Below are 17,722 nucleotides of genomic sequence, written 5' to 3' on the forward strand. Positions count from 1 at the left end.
GGGATCGAACACTATCCCCAGGTACTTCAGCTTATCCACGGGATGAACTGTGTGTTGACCGAATAATATAGGAGACTGCGTCGGAACATTTCTTTTGAATGTAAAGTGCATCAGTTCGGTTTTGTCGAATACAAACGGCATTTCGGCTGCAATATACCATTCTTCAATCTCGACAAGTAGGCCATTAATCCGGGAACAATTATCCGGTATAGAGGGTGATCGGACTAGTACCATTAGATCGTCTGCGTATGCTTGTCCCATAAATCCAGTGTATTCACTAAACTTCTTTAAAAGGTCATCAATGAAAATAATAAACAGCAGTGGAGAGAGCGGAGAACCTTGAGGAACACCGCGGGGGGTAAATAAAACTGATCTCCTTGGCCGCTTTGACTGACGGCTTTGATAGTTCTGTGTTACAGAAAACTTCTCATCCACTTCACAATCCAGAACGGGCACCCAAAAGCCTTTAACCGGTTCAGCAACAGAGAATGTAAAACGCTATCGTACGCACCCACTAAATCCAGCGTGACCATGGATGTTGTTTATTTTCTTCTGAATCCTTCCTTAATGAAATCAACTGCACTTAAGAAAGCATCCGTGGTGCCGTGGGCCGGTCTGAAGCCAAACTGCCGCTTGTCCAGCCATTGGTCAAAGCATTACATTGTATCCGCGATATCATGAGCTTTTCCAGTTCCTTCCCCAAAACCGATAGCCGAGTGATTGGTCTGTAATGCTTTGTGCTTGAATACGTCGGCGTCCAGGCTTACGTATAACGGAGACATCACCGCATCGCCACGGTTTGGGAAAGTGACCAAGTACCAAGGAAGCGTTGAATATTCGTAAAAGTAGCGGTAAAAGAATGGGTAGCACCTTCTGAATTAAGGCACATCTGGATCCCATCTGGTCCTGCTGCGCGGTGCGATGGAGCCGATCTTATAGACTGTACAAATATAAGTTCAGCTTCTGTAATAAGAACAGTGCCGTCAGGTGGCGATTGAAAACCGTTTGACTCTGTAATTTCTGTAATATCCGATGGGAGTGGAGACGCTTTGAGCAGATCCGTAGCGAAGTAGTTAAGTTTTTCTTTTTCATCGGTCAAAGTTGCACCTTCGCCAGTAACCATTTCACCGATCCTCTACGGCTTCAGAGTTCAGACAAATTTTATGCTCTTGACGAAGACTTATTGCAGCACCTCGCGCTTCGCGCTCGGACGGCTCGGTGCAAATAAAAGTATAAGATGTTTGTACTGATTACACAGCATCAGCCGATTACGGAAATAAGCGGCCTAATCACACAGAACATTTCATTCAAATCAACCGATGCTGGTGCTGTTTCCAAGACAGAGGCCGCATTTCCCGCGTTGGTTTTCTACGCTGATCCGCTGGCGCAGATACTCCGTCGCCCGTACCTCGGCTTTTTTTCCTTCCCATTTCGGTGGTCTTTAACGCGGCACAACATGAATTGTGCAGGATTTGCGAATGGTTGTTGACAGTTCATGGCTTTGGCGATTGTCAAGCATCGCAAGAAACAAATCATCAGTTCTGGTGTTCATTAAGCACTCTCCGACAAGTACAGATACTTAAAATACACAATTATCTGGAAGACTGGAACAATCATATCGGTGTTCTGAAATTCACACCAAAATCACACAGATTCAGATTCGCAACAGTTGAAAAACGGGAACGTTATCGTGGATTGTCCTTGAATAATTTAAGGTGAATAATCGGGAATAATTTGCAGGGAAGGCCATTTTCCGGTAATTCTCTCCACAAGCTGATACAAGAGCAAAAATACATAAGTACTGTGCACTGTGCAGTTGAATGCAGTTTTTTCCATCGGCCATAGCCTGTTTATATGCGGTTCGTACGAATTTGAAAACGTAAACTTAATTACAAGACTTGATATTTTTAATGCAGGAGGTTCGTTTTTTAATTTCAACGTTTGACCGAAGCCGCAGAACGTGTACATAGCCCGAATACCGGTAAAAGACAAGCAACTTTATCATAGGTCTGGCTGTACAGATATAATTATACCGTATGTACATGTACCGATTTTAATTAAACGCTACTGAGTCCGGTCAATCGGGCAAAATCCAGCAGAACGCTGCTAAGAGAAACTGACCTTTAATGCGTATCACATGTAAGTACAAAATGAGTACTAAAACAAACGAATTTTAAAGCAAAAACACTCCTTCAATGCTATCCTGCTCGGGGACGCTGCTAATGGCCTAATGCTGCCAAGGTAAGGCGAGATTGATATACAGTATGGACTATGGGATAAGTGAAATACAGTCCAGAGGTTGCGCGAGCACTAGCACCATTACTGACTGGCCCACAGGTGAGTGCTGTGGATGACCAGGATGGTCAGCGGATGGTCAGCGGATGGTCAGCGGACTGAGACGCATCTCCGCCTCCGGAACAGCCTACTCCGGTCCGTCGTCGTTGTCCAGCTCCGGCGGCAGATGCCAGGCGGGACTGCACCGGTCGGTGCTGCGGTCAAGCAAAACACACCGCTGCTTATAATTACAGTGGCCGTCAGCTGAGTGAGCCAGACTCAGTGCGAGTACAGCCCTGAGCACCGCCCAGTAGCGGTGGGCCTCCTCCGCTGGCAGCGAGCGCCAGTTTCGCAGTATGTCTGCACTGAAGCGAATAAAAACTAAGAATAATAATAATAAAAAACTATCTAGAGGAATTTCGAATTCCGGATAATATGTTGAGAGATCGCAGCTTGATCATTGATGGATACTGCCAGTCAACTGTGAAGCACGATATCATGTGCTGAGCAGCCACATCATAGTCGGCGTGGCGCAATGTCAGCCAACCGTCCTGCCGGTGGCGTTGGCCGGCCACGCGTTCATCTCCAACCGCGCTGGGCGGGAACACTGCCCGGCGCCGCACTTTGGCCGTCTCAGAATAACCATCCTAGCCCATTATCAGAGGATCACACACCGAACACTTCGCTGAGGCCCAGCACGGCCAGTTTGCTCAGCTGACCAACGTCCATCGCCCGCAGGTCTACGCCGGTCCACGTCCGCATGGCACCATCTGCAGAGAATCCATTATACCTGCAATAACAAGCAAATACTGCTCACCAGGGCAAATACTTCTTCCGGGTGTAAATTCAAAAGAATCTCATCTCTTGCAAAAAGATAGTTTAGAAAGTATGTTTAGAAAAATTAAGATAGTTTAGTATGTTTAGAAAAATTATTCCATCTGCTATGGTCCACGGGCGTGGCCAAAATAGAATTTAACAATAAATTCTACACTATGCTGTTGCCTATGGCTATGGGTAATGCACCGCATCATACGTTGTACCGTTACTGAACAACCTGTACGAGGCCAGTTTAAGTACTCGTCCAACAAATCAAAATAAAGAGCAGTGCAAATCCTTTTCTACGGAAAAAAGTAAGTGTAAACTGCACCATCTCCATTCTCCAGAAACTGTGAATAATGGTCACAGCGCACTTCATAAAACTGTTACATCCACTATGTAATGTATCTGTGGACATCGTGGAGCATCTTTTTGACGTCCACAGATAAAAGTTTTGAATAAACTTTTGAATAAACATCTTGAAATCAACAGACAAAAGTTTCGAGCGAGTTCTTAAGTTAAACTGGTCCTGTCCAAATTTTTCGATAACGTATTAACGTACAATACCGTGCACTGCCCATAGGCTAAAGCATAAAGTAGAATTTATTGTTAAATTCTATTTTGGCCACGCCCATGGACCATAGCAGATGGAATAATAATAATAAGCATACTACGGTAGTATACTATGCTTTTATAAGAAATGAGATTTTTTGAATTTACACCCGGAAAATGTGCCCTGGTCAGATGGACTTGTCAACCACGGACTACAGAGCCCGTTGCCAGCGCATGCGGTCGAGGAAATGTGCAGTCAACAGTCAAAGCAACGTGCGGGAGACACTTACATGTGTAGAAAACAGCGAATAGTCTCCCACTCTTCCGGATAAACCAGCGTCCGCACCCAGCGCGCGTGCACGGCCTTCATTTTGTCGTACACGGCCTCCGCCACCGGCGGGCAGTTCTCGTTGACGGCCCACATGAGCCGACTGAGCACGGGCTCATAGCCCTGCCTCCACGGCAACCGCACCCGGGGGATGGCGATCTGCAGGGCGTCGACGCTGAGCACCAGCGGCGCGGTCTTGGCCGGCAGACACAGACTCAAGGGGCGCGTGCCCGCCCGCAGATACGGATTCATCAGCTCTTGCTCCTGCACCGGCAACGGCGGCAATTCCGACCCAGGAGAGAGGAATATCCCGCCCATCGCATGGCGGAAGATCCAGCTGACGCGTCCATTGAGCAGCAGCACGGCTTCGCACACCTCCCACAGCTGGCTGGCCGGCTTGTATATAACTTCTGCATAGTGAAACCGGTGCGAACGGACCGTGTAGGCGAAGTTGTCATTGGTGAAATCCCTGACGATGATCAAGGGCAGCCGGATGTGGCGGATGGTGAGAAAGCTGAGGAGGAATTCGGCATTGTGCCGGCACCAGTTCGTGCCGCTGACGGTCAGGCTTTTCGTGGTGGACGTGACGTGCCGGTTCAGTAAGGCTGCCACGCGGAAGCAGTACTCTTCGTTGCCATCCCATTCAGCGCCAGTGCTGCTGCAGGATTCCTCCGCACACGTATTGCGGTAGCTGCTGGTGCAGGCGGCAAAGGTCAGCGTGACGTGCTCCAGCGTGCGGCGGACAGTGAGAAGCTGCCATAAGGCGCACACTCTGCAATAAGAACATGCGGTCACCGCTGCACGAGATACTCCGACGGAAAGCGTGGAAAACAAAGACAGTCGGCACTCGGCATTGCATTACCTGCGTACGTTGGCCTGGGTGTGCAGCTCCAGGTGGGAGAATGCCTCCGACAGAATGCAGTGGGGTAAATGCTGGATGCCCACATCTTCCGCAACTTGCTCGTCGTCTGTGCATGTATAGAAGAACATGTATTAACGATGCTGCGGGATCAGTAGAGAATTATGCACCTAACTCTTCAGTAACGTCTGTGCTGACTATTCATAGAATACTGTAACGCGGGCGGTTATGCCGGCGTTCTAGTGGGTTGGCGTGTTGACCGTACCACGATGTTGTGTCGGCTGTTGATGGAAATGTCGGCACTGCCGGGCGTGAGCTCAGCAGTGAATCGGAAGTGGATTTACAGTGACATGACGAGCGGATGATGGGTGCATCATCCCGAGGAGTCAAACAAAACAACGTCGTTTCCAAGCATTTTAATCAACAAGTGTACAAGCAGGGCAAGGGCAAGCTAGGCAAGCGTGGCAAGCATCCATTCAGAGGATTCGCTTATGAAAAGTGTGTTCCATTCTCTTAGACATTTACCCGGTAAAGTGTAGAGAAAAAGAAGGATGAATCACTCAGTTACACGGTGAGAACAACAACCAATGAACAGTAAAGAAAACCAACAACACTGTAAACAAGGCGGTCATTCGATTGCTCACATCCCTCACGGTAGCGATGAGATATACCTGTCTCATCAAGACAATACAAAAGAAAGGAAATTTAAGAAGGAAAATGAAAATGGTTAAATGCGGTTAAATACTGGTTGTGCTTGCATGGCGTGTCCGGAGGGAAGGGACTGGTGCGGCGCCACGGTACGGTGTGTACTATTAAAGGTGATGATGGCAGCGGAGCAGAAGGTCCGGTTAATGGAGACTTTCGTAGTAGGCCAGCTTGTCCTCCAACTCACGGATCCGCTGATTTGGGTCCCTCACGGTAGGCTGAGGCATCCGGTAGATGTCCGATTCGCTGTAGTTAGGAATTCCTCGCTTGTCCAGGATTGATGCAACATCTCGGTTCATATGCTGACCAAGGGCGACGTCCGGTAGTTCCACAAATGGCAGTACTTGATTGCAAATGGGTACATTCAGTTTGCGTGCTCTGTTGTCGTCATACGCGTGCCACATATCGAGTGCATCGTTGCGGCCTTCAGGAGAATACGTACCATCCCACATGATTTCACTTGGCCAGAATGGCAGATCAATGGGGAAGTAACGATAAGGGTTAAAGTAACGCGGAGACTGTTCGGTTTGTACGAAACGATTGTTGTTACGATCATAGCGGTACACAAAGCCGGTGCGGTGCTCGTATCGCCATGTGTTGTCGTCAGAAGGGTATTTGATCCACGGTGATCTGCTGAACTTGTCAAAACGCCAAGATTGGAAATAGTGGGGGCTCAAGACGGTACACATGGGCACAGGAAACGAACAGTACTTGTTGTCATTCAGATTATTAACGTTGTCGCGTAAACTTGTCAGAAAGGAGGAAGTGCTTTCCAAGAGGCGGTGCTCAGCGACTTGCATATTGTGCTCGGCCTGTGTGCGAGGCGGTCGAGCGTACTGACCAGTATTAATGGCATGATTAAGACTTCTAATGTGTTTAGTGTAGTCTGACGTTTTGACGTGCTGTCCGATGTAAGGATTGTCAAGTTGACTCTGTGGGTCATCGGCGCGCTGACGGGGGCCGGTATAGAAATACCGGATATTATCTGGTGGTGGTCTGGCGGGTGTGCCTTTAGCGGGGCGGGATGGCGCGTGCGAAGCGGCAGCGTTCGGCGGCTGCCGCTGAACAACATTAATGTGTGAAGGGCGCTGTGCGTGCTGCTGTTGCCCCTTACGGAAACGGTGCTTACTGCGGTTGGCGGAAGTGAACTGCATTGATTGACCGTGGTAGTCCGCGGTGTCATCCTCTGCATGCGCGACGTCTTCATCTTCCAACACAACACGACGTGGTGGTGGAGCGACTGTGTGCAGCTCATGTGCGAGCTCGTCAGTTGGCAAAGGCGTGTGATGTTCTTCAGGCGCATCAAAACTACCGTCGTCGTAGCCATCCATTTGAAGAACGTCTTGTTCAGTATCAGTAGCTTCTTCGTGATCTGCGTGCGACGAGTCAGTAGAAGTGCTTTGCGGTACTGGCTCGGATGCTGCTTGATCAGCTTGTGCAGTAACGACAGTGTCCATTGCTATAAGAAGACGACATCTATTATGTTGCTAGTGCATAGCGAAAACTATACAAGTACGTTAACCTATAATGTTATATACAGTACATACGAGTACAGAAACAGTGCATGTTAGGAACGCGGTCTCAGTCTCTTAAGGTACTCGTCCCGGCTAGACTGGACATCGGGATCATACTTCTTATATGACTTTAACTTGGAAGCGTGTACTGTATCAACAAGTTTCTTTCGGGTGCCGGGATTATCACACTTAATTTCGATATTGCCATCTTCTTGTACATTAGTAACTGTGTACGGTCCTTTGTACTTATTAGATAACTTTTCAGTGCGTCCAATTTCTCTTGCTTCATCTCGTACGTAAACTGAATCGCCAGGTTTAAACGTGATGTCTTGCTTATGCGCATCGTATTGCTGTGTATTGCGAGCATGGGTGATGTCCGTCATTACTTTTGCGAATTCCACGGCGTGTTGCCATTTTGTACGCATTTCTTGTATATACTCGCGTAGAGACGTGTTGGTGTCTTGCTGGGCACTAAAATTAGCGTAGATCGAATCAACAAGGAGCCGGGGTTTAACTCCATACAGCAGGAAATACGGTTCGACTAATGTTGTACTGTGCTTCGTAGTGTTATACGCAAACGTAATGTAAGGGAGATAGTTTTCCCAGTTATTTTGCTCCTTATTAACGTACATCGTTAGTTTCTCAGCGAGGAAACGCATCATGCGCTCCGCCAGTGCATTGGACTGCGGATGATGCGCTGTCGTAAAGTGCATTTTAATATCCAGAATTTGTGCAATTTTCTCAATGACTTTGCTGGTATATGCAGAACCACGATCGCAAGTAAAGTGTGTAGGCGGACCGAACGGTAAAATAATGCGATTGATAATAAACTGTGCGGTTTCATCGTTTCCGGTTGTCTTGACGGATTGAGTGACAACATACCGGGAGACATTTTCAACTGCGACAATAATGTGTGCGTTGCCCTGGGGAGACTGGTGAAAGGGGCCAAGGTGGTCAATGGACCATGACTGTAATAGGTCATATTGTTTCGTCTGCTCTAGGTAACCGGAAGCAGGGACGTTAGCATAATGACGTTTTTGGCATTGCTCGCATGCTTCGCAATAGTTTTTAACATAATGGAACATATGGGGCCAGTAGTAACGTTGTGCTACAGAATGCCAGGTGCGGGCGAATGCACAGTGAGCACTGAATGGGGCATCGTGACATGCATAGAGTACTTCGGCACGCATGCTACGCGGTAAACAAATCAGCAGTGCTTGCTTTCCTTTTCTCATCCGCAACTTGTACAGTATGCCGGCGACAATACGGAAGTTATGTGCCATCTTACGAGTATTACGGCGTGCAGCTGCATAGTACTCAGTGTTGGACAGCAGTTTCTTTATGTGACTGCAAAATTCATCTGCATCTTGCTGTTGAAACAAGTACTGTTGACTACTGAGCGGCTGAACACTATACAACGGGATATCGCAGTCGTCGACAGTGCTTGTCGGCTCGAAAGGGTTGCGGCTAAGCAGGTCAGCGTCCTGATGTAGTCTACCTTTGCGGTACTGTACTTTGAAATCAAACTCTTGCAGTAACAACGCCCAGCGGTTTAGGCGACCTTGTGGCTCTTTTAAGTTTAACAGATACTGTAGTGCTGCATGGTCACTTATGACGACAAAGTGTTGACCAGCCAGATAATGCTTGAACTTCTTTATGGCGAATACGATTGCGTACAGCTCCTTCTCAGACGTAGGATAATTCATTTGATGTTTATCAAGCATTTTACTTGCATACGCCACAACATGCCATCCGTCGGCATGCTCTTGTTCAAGGATGGCACCGACGCCGACGCCGGACGCGTCAGTCTTAATTTGCGTTTTCAAACGGTGATCAAAGGACTTCAAAACCGGTGCAGTGACGAGACAACGTTTGAGTGCATCAAACGATACTTGCTGTTCAGAATCCCATGTAAATGGTACATCTTTTCGCGTAAGCTTAATTAACGGGGCGGAGACGGACGAAAAATTATGGATAAATTGACGGTAATATCCGAGAGCACCGATAAACGATTTAATGTCTCGAGATGTTTTAGGCGTGGGAAAATCTGCAACTGCGCTGACTTTTGCGGGATCGGGTTTTATTCCAGACGCGCCGATAATGTGCCCTAAGAATTTTATTTCGTTGAACCCGAACTCACATTTCTTGGGAGAGATCGTAAACCCTGCGGCGCTGACTGCGTGCAGTACTTGCTCAAGCAGTTTGCAGTGAGCCTCAAAGGTTTCACCACCCACAAGTACATCATCAATATAACATATTACACCTTGCCATTTAAGGTGCGCTAGTACACTGTCCATAGCGCGCTGGAAGGTGGCGGGAGCTCCGTTTAACCCGAACGGCATACGAAGGAATTCGTACTGCCCGTCTTGGGTAACGAACGACGCCTTCGGTATGGCGTTATCGGCAAGGGGTATTTGCCAGAACCCTGAGTTAAAGTCAAGACTGGAAAAGAATTTCGACGTCCCAAAACACGAAATAGCATCGTCCACCCGTGGCAGTGGCCACATGGGTCGGCCGGTGATGGCGTTGAGTGCACGAAAGTCGCAGCAAAATCTGGCGGTAGCGCTAGGGTCTTTTCGACGGACTAATACGACAGGACACGCCCACGGCGAAGTCGAGGGGCGTATGATATTTTGATCGAGCATTTCCTGTACTTGAGTTTGTATCTGTATGCGTTGTGCATACGATGTACGATAGGGTAATTTCTTTATCGGCTGATGATGGCCGGTATCGATCTCGTGTTGCACTTTACCACATTCACCGAGGGGACGATTTTTGTTTGGAAATATGCGGTGATATTTTACGAGCATTCGAACAAGAGTGTTGCGCTGTTCGGTACTTAAACGGTTGCTAAACTTCATTGCGCGGATGTGACTGTTTAGCTCTGTACGATCGGCATCGGTCATCTGCGCGGTTTCCACATTATGTACAGGTACTTCTATAATGGTATCGACAGGTTCCATGTATCCGACTATCACACCTTTCTTGAGCCGTACTGGCTTATCAGAAAAGTTTGTGATCATGACTGACAGGTAACCATTGCGAGCGGTGGTCAGTGAATTAGGGACGGCTACAAGAGAATTCGTTAGCAACGTTTTGTTACCGGTTATCATAACGTCGCCGCTGTACGAGTCGGGTGCGATGACGTTGAGAACGGTGCCGTGCTTAGAGGGTAAGACAGTTGCAGACTGTAGCCGTATACCAGAACGGAACCATGTCACAGGCGCGACGTCGGATATGGTTGTGCCGGGAGACGCCGGGGGACAGACTGGGAGTGTGTCAGACTCGTACTGAGAGGAAAACGGTAGGGGATCAACAGGCAGCTGCTGGGGCATCGACGGGGTGTGCTGATCAGCCGTCAAGGAGGACGCCGAACTGACGGGCAACGTGCGGTGCTCGCTGGTTGCGGTCGACGATTCTGTCGGAGAGGCTGCATGCGACAGCAGTGTGGACGGCTGAACATAGCAAGCAGCGTTGACTGGTGCTTCAACTGGACATAAGCAGCATAGTGCATGTGCTGCGGGGTCAGCGCACGTTGAAAGGGAAGTTGATGTAGTAGTCACGGCGCTATTACACTCGCATTCTGCGTCCGGGGGTGGCAGCCGAACAATGACCGACGGCTTGTCAGTGTCCGGTGCAGCAGGTGCACTGGCTGTCGACCTGACATCGGTACTGTAATTATTACCGACCGGGAGCGCATCGGTTGATGCTGCGCCACCAAACCTGCAGGGCACAGAATGGAGGGAATCTGCACTTAGTGCAAAGGGTGTGCGCGACAGTGTGACCGGTGCTCGTTCACACGGAGTATCGGAGAGTGGGCCTGCGATAAAGTCTGTTTGTGTGCTGACCGATGTGTACTGAACAGAATTGCATGTTTGCGTTGTACTGTAGACGCGTAGAGGGACGGTGGCTGATGGCGGAAGTGACCCCGTGGCCATGCTGGAAAGTACAGTGCCCGGCGCAGTGCGTGGTGCTGTCGACTGCGCGGGACACACAGAAAGGGAGGCCAGTGGCGTTAGTGGCTCTGAAGGCGGCAGCTCGACAACCGTGGGGAGGGTACGCCTCAGTCGCATGTCCGCAGAATTTACGCCGCAAACGTCGAGACGGTGCTGCTGCACAAAACGAGTACGCGGAATCAAGGTGTCAGCCACCAGCATATCCTGTACGTCTGATACGATAGGTTCACGCGATAATAATTTATGTACTTTACGAGTCGGCAACACGTCTTCGAAACATAGGATACCGTTACGACAGCTAATCCATATATCATGTTCTTTCAGAAAATCGTTACCAAGAATTATCATGTCGTTCGGCATACCACAAACTATGAACATTAAATGTTTGATTGTTCGATGCGTCAGGTTAATTGTAATCTCTGCGAAATACGATTCACGTGCTGTAAATCGATCGGAAATGGTCGCAAATTGGAGTTTAGGTGCACCTTTTACAAATCTGCGAAACGGAAGCTTGAGGTGTGCAGCAACGGGTTCAGACATTATGCTAGTGCCGGCACCAGTATCAATAAGTACTTCTAAATTGTAACCGTTGATGTTCAAGGGAATGTAAGCTGGACGAACAGTCTGAGGCATTGGAAGGCCAGCGTACGGGCTGGTCGTGCCTGGCAGCATGGGTATTGTTTCACTTTTCATTTGAACATCGAATGTATGAACTTCAGTAATCGAGTAAAATTTAGGAGGATGATAGCTGCGGCCATACGGACCTCCTTTATCGTAAGGCCTCATTCTTTTCCCTGGGCGGTTGCCCAGAACGCATTGCCCTGTTGTGCAACGCGATGTTGTATATACTCATCGTATTCGCGTTGTACCTTACGCTTCACATCTTGAGGGCAGATACGTTCAATGCGAAACTTATCGTCCGGAGCAGCTTGTGTGCACTCCGTGTACGAGTGAATAAAATCGTGACACTTGGGGCAAAAGATTTTGCCATTGTCCAAGCGGTAGCTATCAAAATCGATGAACTTCGGCGGTATTCGCTTTGGTTCATCTCGGGATGACCGGCGCTCGCGGCCACCAGTACGGTCTGATCGTTCATTGCGGTGCTCGCGTGGTGAACGATCACTGTACTGTTGGCGATGTCTGAGCTGCGACCACGCTGACCAAAGCGATCGGCGCTCGGTGAACGATATCCGGTGCGGCCAGGTGCACTGTACCGAGTGTCATCCCGACTGCGGCTTACCGAGCGGTATCGATCTGCTGTATCGCTTTGTTCGTTGTGCCGTTGACGTGTATCGGCTGGGTCACGGCTGCGAGAGAGCGGAAGCGGTCACGAGAATCATCACGCCGGCGCCAGTCGCGATCATCCGGGCGACCGTTGCTGGGGTGGCGATAGCGGCTGCGGTCACCATACTGGCTACCTTGCTCTGCGCTGCGACGATAAGGGGGCGGGCTGCGCGATCGGTACGGGCCAGGCGAGCGAGAGCTCTGGGTAGTGCTATACCGGTGCGGTGCACCACGTTCACTGTAATGTTTCACTTCTATCGGGTTCGATTCAGATCCGGCAGCGTCATTGCGGTCAACGACAGCGAGTTTAGTAAGAACAGAACGAATATCACTAACCGTGCTGGTCTTTGTGATAGCCAAAAACTTGCGGTACTCAGGAACATCAGAAAACGCGCGATTTATTTCCGCAATTTTATACTTTTCAGGCATGAGTGCATCAATCTCCTGAAAAAGTACCTGCATTTCGTCCAGAAACTGGTTGACGTCCATGCCCTTTTGAAAACTTTCTTCGACAACTCAAGGCGTTTAATCATTTCGTAATCTTCTGGTAAGCGCTCAACTAAAACTGATTTCCACTGATCATACGAGTACAGCTTATTAACTGGCCACAGCCCTTCGAAATAGCGTCGTGGTGCTTCACCGAGATAGTTAGGTAGCATTTTCACTTTGCGTTCGTTGTCCCAACCAAGAGTATCAGCTGCGCGATCAAACTGCTGGAAGAAAGCAGTAATAGTGTATTCTGGCTTATTATTAAAAATTTCGATCTTAAAATCTTTTGCGTTCAGCCGCGAATTATTGTTATTAGAATCTAGCCTTAAACTGCGTAAAAGATCGGCGAGGTTGTTGTGATCTATACGTTCTGCCTGTATAGAGGCGTTGTGCGCTGCCGGTTGAACAGTGTTTGCGGATGGCTGTGCTGTAAGCCGCTCATGCACTTGGACGCCTGGTGAACGAATGCGTGCATTAGGCCCACCATGTACAACAGCGGGCGATGCTGCGCGGGAAAGTCTGTGTGTACCGGCTTGTGTGCGCCCTGTTTGCTGACGGAACTGGCTGATTGATTCAGCATGCGAGAGGTTCAACAAATTGTCGAGATCCTCAAGCAAGTGTTCTGGCAGCGATTCACCTATGCGGCGATATAGTGTTCGGATGTCTCGGAAGTTGCCTGTACTTGCGTCGACTGTGTCCAGATCGAAATCTGGAATATGTGAAGGGTACTGTGAGACGTGCGGTCTGGAACTGCATTGAGCGCCTTCAGTACGCGCTGCAGTCGCCTGTGCTTGTAGGCTGTCTCTCTGAGTGTGCAAACGTGTGGCCGATGCGGCGTTGCTCTGTACAGTGTTCACAGCCGGCGCAGCTGACTCATCAGCAGACGGAGACCGGGAGCGCTGGAGCTGATCCACAGTAATGTGGTTTACAAACATATGTGCAGCGAGCGCGTTTATCATTTTGGCCTTGGTGTCTTTTGCAGAGATTTGCACATTGAGATTTCGACAAATGTCACGTACTGCAATCCGAGTGAATGCAGCATTAAGTTCTTGCTTTAAAGATTCCATTGCGTACGCGGAGCGTGACAGCTAATGGGTTTGATCTCAGTTCAAATCGGCGCCAAAACGATAGACTACTGGAATGTGAAAGTTGCAAGACAAAGCAAATGTGACAGACGTAGTGTAAGGGACAGAATACAGAGAACCAAACTGTGGTGCCGTGCCGGCAAATTCAATAACGTTCTCGAAAAACTACTGAAGTGAGATGCTCTGGCAGAAAACAGCGAAGGTGTACTACCTATGTGGCTATCTGCGCCAGTCAAGTCGCCATTAAACGGTTAATCAAGATGAACTGTAATTAATTACGCGCACGTAGATTGCAGTGCTTGCATTCAGTTAAGATACAGTAGAAAGAGAAACTTCGACAAAACAGAATAATAGTATCGTTACTCACCTAACTGCAGTCGTGGAATCTTGTAATGCTGCAGGTAGGACGGGATTTCCGGTCCGGTATGGAATGGGCGAACGCTCCTCTTTGGAGTGCTTCTGTGGGCCGGGCAATTCAGGCGCTTGGCTGCCTTGATCCGGCTACAAGGAGAGTCGGTGGAGCGAGTGGGGATGGTGGGAATGGTTGCGATGTGAAGCTTCCGGGCTGGTTTTAACCCAGGAGCGCCATGTAACGCGGGCGGTTATGCCGGCGTTCTAGTGGGTTGGCGTGTTGACCGTACCACGATGTTGTGTCGGCTGTTGATGGAAATGTCGGCACTGCCGGGCGTGAGCTCAGCAGTGAATCGGAAGTGGATTTACAGTGACAATGACGAGCGGGATGATGGGTGCATCATCCCGAGGAGTCAAACAAAACAACGTCGTTTCCAAGCATTTAATCAACAAGTGTACAAGCAGGGCAAGCGGGGCAAGCTAGGCAAGCGTGGCAAGCATCCATTCAGAGGATTCGCTTATGAAAAGTGTGTTCCATTCTCTTAGACATTTACCCGGTAAAAGTGTAGAGAAAAAGAAGGATGAATCACTCAGTTACACGGTGAGAACAACAACCAATGAACAGTAAAGAAAACCAACAACACTGTAAACAAGGCGGTCATTCGATTGCTCTCGTTACAATACCAAGACCTACTGTGTAAAGGCGTAATAAGCAGAACGTTAATGCAGCAAAGGCTGCAACACAACGTGCATGCCACTGCATGGAACAATACAGTGCATTATAACTTTTTCCAGTTTGCACTGTGTAAACTCATGTTCCACAATAGATTTTGGTAAGGATAAGAAACAAGTACAATGTATCCTTCAAACTCAATGAATGTCAACGAATCTGAAACTTGAAAAGGTCGTAAAACGAAGTCGTTTTCTCCACTACCGCAGTATTAAACTGCCTCGTCTACTTCATCTACGTCATCTCGTACTGCTCGAGTGTCGTATATAAGACCTGTATACAGTACAGTATACAGTACAGTAGGTCCTGGAAGTACATGTACTCATCACAATGATACATACTAATACCATCGAAAGAATGCATTCGTCGTACTAACCCGCACTGCTGCAGGCGCTCTCTCTCCCCAGGCCGTGGCGGTGGGTCGGTCAGCGGCGCCGGCATGCCGCGCCCGCTGGCCAAATGGGCGATATGCGTTTGTAGCGCCCGCTGCAGCCTGTCGACACTTTCCTGCTCCGTGTCACAGTTCAGACGCAAGCCATAGGTGTGGAAAATGACCATGCAGCAGTCGCTGGCGGTGTGCAGGTGGAAGCGGCACTGGTCGGGGGTGGTGTAGCCCAGCATGAAGATGCCCTGCCGCAGCCGCTGAATAATGCGTCTCGCATCGGCTGCTTCGCGCAACAGGAGCTGCGCCCCCGGCAGCGTGAACAGCATTTTGGTGTAGTACGTGCCGTAGCACGTCCAATTGGCTTGACCGGTTAGCGAGTCGCCATATGTGGGCGGGGCCAGGTTCATCTCGCTGGGCGGCAGCGACGAAGACACCTGGCAAAAGTCAACTGCTTCCACGCGCATAACCACCGCTCCCGCGCTGTCCACGTCGTCAAGGACGATGTAGTGCATGCGGCAGTCTGCAGCAGAACGAGCGTACGTTGCGCCACTGTCATTGCGAAGCGGCGGAGAATATATACTGTACTACAAACTTGCGTGGAGGTGTCAAACAAAACTGCGCTAGAGTCAGTCGGCTGGACTGACCATGGTAAGGCCAGCATTAAAATTTTCAGTACCCGTGACCGAGCAGTAATTCCGTCTCCAGTGGTATTTGCGCTCGCTCGGGGGACTGATGTGGCCAACAACAAGCGCTAGTCGGTGCAGTGTGCAGTGTGCACCTGGTGCGCATTCGTAATAAATTATTACTTACCCGAGCCGGAGTCGAGCCAGGTGGCCGGGCGGAAGCGGAAGGGCCCGTGGTCTTCGTCGCGCAGCGTCACGTACACCCGCATGCCGGGCTGCGCACAGCGATAAGTGTGCCGGGAGTCGAGGGAGAAGTGCGGCCACACCCGGCCCGCCGGGATCCAGCCGGGCGGCACGGTGCTGGCGTTGAAGTGGACCAGGACGCTGTGCTCGTTGAAGTCCTGAATGCAGCCCAGCCACCACGCGCCATCCTCCCTTAACACCGTCACCGTGTTCTGGTAGCTCATCCATCCTCCCTGCTCGCAAACCGAGGCCAACAGGCGACGAAACCGAGGCAACGCCACTGCCAACTCCATGAACGCACTCTGACTCAGCTGCCAAGAGAGAGCAGTCCAACAACGTTTCTCAGCTTTCCCCTGATTAGTGATAACCCAGTCGTCGACGTACCGATCTGCCCTTCAGCCCTCAACGCAGATGGCAAAGATGGCAAAGAATCGTTGATCACAAACTAAAGACCAAACTCAGGGGCGTAATATCGTTAGAACCCATGGCCCAACCTAATTTCGCCACATTTATGGCAAAAGTGGAAGTCCGGCTGTTGGTCATTATTAAAGCCAAACAATTTTATCATAAAATACTCGATACCGTCGTGAAAATAAACTTGATCAGACGTATGCTGACAGATCAGAAACCAACAAACGATAGTGATACGAATATCGTTCGATAGTAAATACTTACTCAATATCATCATCATTGTAATTTGTAATAGAATACAAAAATATTATTAGTCATTATTTAGGTATCAAGTACAGTAAATACAAAACTCACAAATCACAAATGTTGCAATGCACGTTGTAAGTTTGTTAAACACCATAATAATAATTAATTGTATGATCGTATCAACAGTTTGTAACCCAAGTGCTTATCGCAGCAGCACGCACGGTTTGCGAACGCGTGCTGATTACCAGAACTAGAAGCACACGTTGCTGTGGGTGTGGAAGCAGGCTAGCAGCCAGTGCCAGCCAGGACCACTTGAACACTGACCACTTGAATACTTGATACACTTCCCGGCTACAAGAGCTACTAGCACCCAACCGCCCTGGAGCGGCGTGGCAGCGCAGATTTACTATCATTATACTGTAGCCGCGAGCCGCAACTCACAACAGAGTCATCATTAAGCAGTCTTGGCCTGCACAGCTACCGAACGGCCAATAAATCTACAACTTTTCTGTACCCCTTTTCTCGCTATTTTCCCTCTATTTTTTCCTTGCCACAGTATGAGTTTTTTTACTTGAACGCGACTGCGCGCATCCTCGTATTGACGATCTTGAGATTTGAATTGTACCAACCACAGGACAATAAAGGCTGAGACACATAATTCTCACATTATCACGGTCCCGTAAACGATACGGTGCACTTGCTAGAGATGTATCGAACTAGCTGGCCAAGCGCGCAATAATCTAAAATCACAAATTTCCAGATCACGACTCACTGCTAAAACGACAAAAACGTAAACACAGATAACCTTCCGAACGTGACTGCCGCCTGCTCAACGAATTCCCCGACTGTACAGTGAACAGTGCATCCGCCC

General features: G+C 49.1%; 2 protein-coding genes across 3 annotated transcripts; both read right to left on the minus strand.

The window, feature by feature from the left end:
• Positions 1 to 1,987: 1,987 nt before the first annotated feature.
• LOC129587255 (uncharacterized) lies at positions 1,988 to 16,487 on the minus strand. Its single transcript, XM_055480894.1, has 6 exons — positions 16,139 to 16,487; positions 15,392 to 15,848; positions 15,320 to 15,342; positions 4,833 to 4,938; positions 3,933 to 4,742; positions 1,988 to 3,064 (listed from the first exon to the last, which is right to left on the minus strand). Exons 1-6 carry the CDS (start codon positions 16,485 to 16,487, stop codon positions 2,941 to 2,943), a joined length of 1,869 nt encoding a protein of 622 aa, XP_055336869.1. The 3' UTR covers positions 1,988 to 2,940.
• LOC129587324 (uncharacterized) lies at positions 5,671 to 14,888 on the minus strand. 2 transcript variants are annotated; one of them, XM_055481020.1, is made up of 3 exons: positions 14,230 to 14,888; positions 7,295 to 7,519; positions 5,671 to 6,993 (listed from the first exon to the last, which is right to left on the minus strand). In XM_055481020.1, the coding sequence occupies exons 2-3, from the start codon at positions 7,413 to 7,415 to the stop codon at positions 5,678 to 5,680; spliced, it is 1,437 nt and encodes a 478-aa protein (XP_055336995.1). In that variant the 5' UTR covers positions 7,416 to 7,519; positions 14,230 to 14,888; the 3' UTR covers positions 5,671 to 5,677. The 2 variants fall into 2 exon arrangements, with proteins under 2 accessions (XP_055336995.1, XP_055336996.1); XM_055481021.1 differs by lacking the exon at positions 7,295 to 7,519.
• Positions 16,488 to 17,722: the final 1,235 nt, after the last annotated feature.

This window comes from Paramacrobiotus metropolitanus, unplaced genomic scaffold, assembly GCF_019649055.1.
Source record: "Paramacrobiotus metropolitanus isolate TYO unplaced genomic scaffold, Prichtersi_v1.0 Parri_scaffold0000024, whole genome shotgun sequence".
NCBI lineage: Eukaryota > Metazoa > Tardigrada > Eutardigrada > Parachela > Macrobiotidae > Paramacrobiotus > Paramacrobiotus metropolitanus.